The following is a 5,314-nucleotide window of genomic DNA, read 5'->3' as shown; positions in this document are numbered from 1 at the left end:
GAAGTTTTCAAAGAAAAGGTTAATCCATCATTTGTTTTTCGTTGTTAAGTGATCCCCATCATGGCCATCATCCAAGAAAGACTACTTCATTAATTCATCTCTTAAACAATTAGAACTGCATTTTCATAATATAAATTTGCCACAATGTATTTAATTTACCAGTAACACAACACCCCGACCAATCCAGTATAGCAACAATTTGATCCAAATCTTTCACCATGCTGCTGATATGTCGCCTCGAGGTGGAGCAGACAGACACAGAGGGGGAGATTAGCCCATGTGGATCAGGAGGATGGGGGGAATCGCCATGCATGATCCCTCCCTGTCACCACCCAGCACAGGCTGGACCAGCAGATCCTGGACCAGCAGATCCTGCAGAGCTTTGAGCCAATGAATGGCAGAAGGGAGCGCATTAAAGCCGGTTAACGGTACGCGAGAGACGGACCCGGGCCAGCGAATGACACACGCTCTGCACAGCGTTTGTCCTCACTAACTAGTTTTGTATTTTTCTGCAACCGACGTTGAGGCATCTGCGTGTATTGAAATGGAGAATAAGATCACAGACTTCTCGGGCAAATGGAAAATGAAATCCTCGGAGAATTTCGAAGAACTTTTGAAAGCACTGGGTGAGTAGGCGGCTATCATGCAACATCTGGGACATTTTATGTAGGCTGGCTGGTTATCCAATTAACTCTGATCTGCTGCAGGGAAGTCACGTTAGGCTATGTGCGTTTGTTACTGGAATACAAGGAGAGTGGTGGTGGTGTCTACTGAAAATGTTTTACTCCTTAGTAAATGTGTGTGTGTGTGTGTGTGTGTGTGTGTGTGTGTGTGTGTGTGTGTGTGTGTGTGTGTGTGTGTGTGTGTGTGTGTGTGTGCGTGTGTGCGTGTGCGTGTGCGTGTGTGTGTGTGTGCGTGCGTGCGTGCGCGCGTGCGTGCGTGCGTGCGTGCGTGCGTGCGTGTGTGTGTGTGTGTGTGTGTGCGCGCATGCGTGTGTGTTTCCCCCCTGTCCAAAATCTTCCAGAACAAGACAGTTAAAAAAAAGTATTATGTAGCCTACATCATATTTTATAATCATCAGTATGGGAGCTGGGGCTCTGTCTGTCTGTCCCATTGATGACATCATCAGTGATGTCATAAATCCACTCAAACACACAAAGTCACAAGAGAGACTGAGGGAGAGGGAGAGAGACTGAGGGAGAGGGAGAGAGAGGAGAGGGAGGGAGAGTGACTGAGGGAGAGAGAGAGGGAGACATTGTGCATGCGCCAATAGGGCAGGCAAGGCCACACAGGAGCCGAGCTGCGAATGCAAGCTGCAGGGCCAGCTCGGCGAGCTGCAGGACAGGCGAGCCGGCGCAGTGAGTGAGCCTAGGAATCGATGCCTAGTATATGACATGATCAGTGATGTCATAAATTCACTCCCTCTCTCTCTCACACACACACACACACACACACACACACACACACACACACACACACACACACACACACACACACACACACACACACACACATTCAGTGATGCACACATACATACACACACACACACACACACACACACACACACACACACAAGAGACACACACGACATCACAGTGGTCTCAGGGAGACTTGTGAAGTCCCTTTCCTCTCAGAATACAAGTGGCTCTGTGTGGTTTAACAAGTTGACTCCTGTTTGCTCCAGTGTTCAACATCTCCAGTCTACCCATGTTGTGGGGAAGGTTGCTCCTGATGTATGAGGCTGTATAGAGCAGGAGAGAGAGAGAGAGAGAGAGAGAGAGTGAGGGGGGGAGGGAAGGAGGTCAGGGGAGGGCCAGCCAATGGCATCCATTAAAAATCAGAAGACAAATAGCCTGTGGAAGAAAGTTAGATTTCTGCTCATCTGAAGCACGGTCCTCCTCATGCGATTGTAATTAGAGCCAGTGTAAACGGAACTAAGCCTTGACTTGGGCCCCTCTAGCCAGCAGGCACTGAGACTGACTTTCCGTCATTGCCCTGGGCCGCCCCAACAACCCAACTCTCTCTCTCTCTCTCTCTCTCCCCCGTTATACCATTCCATGAGCAAATATGGACCGGCCTCAGGGAAACGGAATCAGATGTAGCCTATGTGGGGTAGTCTTGGTCTTGGCATTTTGTTCTGAAACCAATCCAACTGAAATGGAGAGACAGAGGGGGAAAAGATCCAGACACATTTCATATACTTGCAGCCATCTCCTGCTATGCGTGTCGAACAAGTGTTTTTTTCATTGGGAAGCTGCAGGCAAGAAGCATCACGTCTCCACTGACCCCGCCCTCCTCATCTGCACATAGACGTTGATACAGTATAAGCTCATCAGTCTATGTGTCAACGACGTAGTTGTACTTTGCACATCGGTGACGGCACCCTTGTTCATACCAATCATGCTCCTGTCGCTACATTGAATGCTCCTTCCAGCCTGCTGTCACACCATGCATCTTGTCGACACTAAACAGTGTGTGAGGTCTCTTGTTTCCTTTTGTCTCGCTGTGTCAGTCCCATGTCTTGTCTCGCTGTGTCAGTCCCATGTCTTGTCTCGCTGTGTCAGTCCCATGTCTTGTCTCGCTGTGTCAGTTGCACGTCTTGTCTCGCTGTGTCAGTCGCATGTCTTGTCTCGCTGTGTCAGTCCCATGTCTTGTCTCGCTGTGTCAGTCCCATGTCTTTGTCTCGCTGTGTCAGTCGCATGTCTTGTCTCGCTGTGTCAGTCCCATGTCTTGTCTCGCTGTGTCAGTCCCATGTCTTGTCTCGCTGTGTCAGTCCCATGTCTTGTCTCGCTGTGTCAGTCCCATGTCTTGTACTGTGTCAGCACTAATGAAAGGAATAGTTCATCCCAAAATGAACATTCAGTCATCATCTACAGCAGGGGTTTTCAAAGTCTGAGACTGTGGGTCTCCCCCCCAGACAAAGCTTGGAATAAGCCCCCCCACCTCGCTCAATTCCTGGATGTGTATGGGATCACAATTCTGTTATTTGATCCCATAGTAACTCAACAATTGTTGCCAAGATAGCCTGATATCACTGTTTGACACTTCAGACTACACCAAATACATACAGTACAAAGAGAGTTTGGAGGCATTTATTTGTTTCTGACTCTGGAAAAGTGGCGAAAACTGTCAAATTCCCCCAAACTACTGTATCTTTGTCTCTGAACTATCTCTTTAACCAAATCACACATTTAGGTTATTCTATGAGATCTCCTTTTAATAGGTGATCTTTTTTCCGCTCCATTCACTGAGCCTCCCCTGAAACTGTTTGGAGTCCCCCTGGGGAGGCCCGCCTCCCACACTTTGAAAAACCTCTGATCTATACAGTACACACCGACATTTCATTCAAAACTCCGTCGAACTTCAAAGGATCACCAAACAGACGAGTTTAACGTTAACCGAGTTCCATCTCAGCCATTTCCAAAACCATGGAAGTGAACAGGGCCATCTCTTTACAGCTCCAAAAAGCCATCAAATGTCCATCAAATTTCTCCAAACAGCTTGTGCAGTCCAATACCTCATTAACTCCTCTATTCTCCTCACCGACAATGCTTTGTTACAGAAAGTGCTACCAAGAGCAGAAGTGTGTGTGTGTGTGTGTGTGTGTGTGTGTGTGTGTGTGTGTGTGTGTGTGTGTGTGTGTGTGTGTGTGTGTGTGTGTGTGTGTGTGTGTGTGTGCGTGCGTGCGTGCGTGTGTGTGTGTGTGTGTGTGTGTGTGTGTTGTCAGTGAGGAAAATACTTTTGGACCCACAGTATAATTGTTTGGCTACAAAACACATGGACTATGCTGCAGTGCACAAGCTGTTTGGACAAATCTGATGGACGTTTTATGCATTTTTACGTAATTTTGGGGCGAACTATTCCTTTAACCATGTCAAAGTAATGTAATTGCCGATTTAAAATGATTCGGATGATATTTCCCCCCTCCCATCTTCCATAAATGGACACCCATTGAAGCGATGATATGGTCGTGCTGTCTATTCTGTTTGGGTTCATCCTGTTGTCTGCTTGCTCCCCTGTCGTCAGGAGTGAACGTGTTCCTCAGGAAGATCGCGGTGGCGGCGGCCTCGAGCCCGGCGGTGGACATCAGCCAGCAGGGAGAGACGCTGTCCATCCAGACGTCCACCAGCGTCCGCACCACCCACGTCTCTTTCACCGTGGGCCAGTCCTTCGGCGAGTCCACGGTGGACGGACGGGCCTGCACGGTACGGTAACACACCGCTCCCCCGTGGCACCTCTCATATCACATTCCCATATAATGATGATGATACACACACTGCTTCCCCCATGGCACCTCTCATATGACATTGCTATATAATATTAACACATGCATACCAGCAGAGCGCTTGGCCAAGGACAGCATAGCTTGCCTAGAGGTCTGAGTAGACGAGACATATGGAAGCCATTGCAGTGTAACTCGAGAGGCATTCTTGGTGGTGATGATGATGATGCTGCTGCAGGGATCTGCTCTTCATGTCTTGATTCTGAGCGAGCGGTGAAGGACATGGCTTCTTCTGACAGACTATACAATGTTGTAACCTGCAGAGAGCGGACTGAGCTGCGGCTATCACCAAACCTCCAAGCTTTGCTAAAGCCCCCCATAAGGTCCAGGACGCTTCACTGATGTCTGCCGTTCATTCACATACACGGCCCCTGTCTTCTTGTGTGAATCCCTGCAGAGTTTTCCTAAGTGGGAGACAGGCAACAAGATCAGCTGTGAACAGACGTTACAGAAGGGCGCGGGACCCAAGACGGCCTGGACACGAGAACTGACCAACGATGGAGAGCTGATACTGGTGATTATTTTTGTTTTATGACATCTATACAGGACTTTGGAGAGTGCATTCGTGTTACAGATTAAATAAGACCCTAAAACTTAGATGATAACGATAACTTTGCAAGCTTTGATGGTGCCAAAAAAAACGGCTTTAACGTCTGTCTTTTTGTCGCCGTTTTCTTTCAGACAATGAGTGCCGGAGATGTGGTGTGCACCAGAGTTTATGTGAGGGAATGAGGAGCCTTACAGACGCCGGCCGGTCACACAGCACTTCAGTTCTGTTCTTCATGCATGGTTTACATTTACTTGCCCTTTTGTTTTCCTCATCCTACTTCCAGGCGGTCAGAGTTTGGTCAGATCTTGTCAAACAGTGCGCTGTTGAGAGAGGCATCAGTTTACATGAGTGGATGTTGGTAGCTGCTTGTTATATTGTAGATCTCATTGCTCTATCACTTTATGTAGCACATAAAGACGTCATACATTCCTTGTTTGTCAAACTTTATTATAGCTTCTAAATCTTTCACAATTTGTTAATAC

At 48.0% G+C, this 5,314-nt stretch overlaps 1 protein-coding gene across 1 annotated transcript; it reads left to right on the top strand.

Annotated features, from left to right (window-relative positions):
• The first annotated feature begins 299 nt into the window (after positions 1-299).
• Positions 300-5,314, top strand: LOC310785269 (cellular retinoic acid-binding protein 2-like). Its single transcript, XM_083646286.1, has 4 exons — positions 300-626; positions 4,027-4,205; positions 4,680-4,796; positions 4,964-5,314. Exons 1-4 carry the CDS (start codon positions 545-547, stop codon positions 5,012-5,014), a joined length of 429 nt encoding a protein of 142 aa, XP_083502412.1. The 5' UTR covers positions 300-544; the 3' UTR covers positions 5,015-5,314.

This window comes from Poromitra crassiceps (assembly GCF_964638095.1).
Source record: "Poromitra crassiceps genome assembly, chromosome: 11".
Classification (NCBI taxonomy): Eukaryota; Metazoa; Chordata; class Actinopteri; order Beryciformes; family Melamphaidae; genus Poromitra; species Poromitra crassiceps.
The sequence above is the reverse complement of the archived record's forward strand: the minus strand, read 5'-3'. Positions and strand labels throughout refer to the sequence as shown.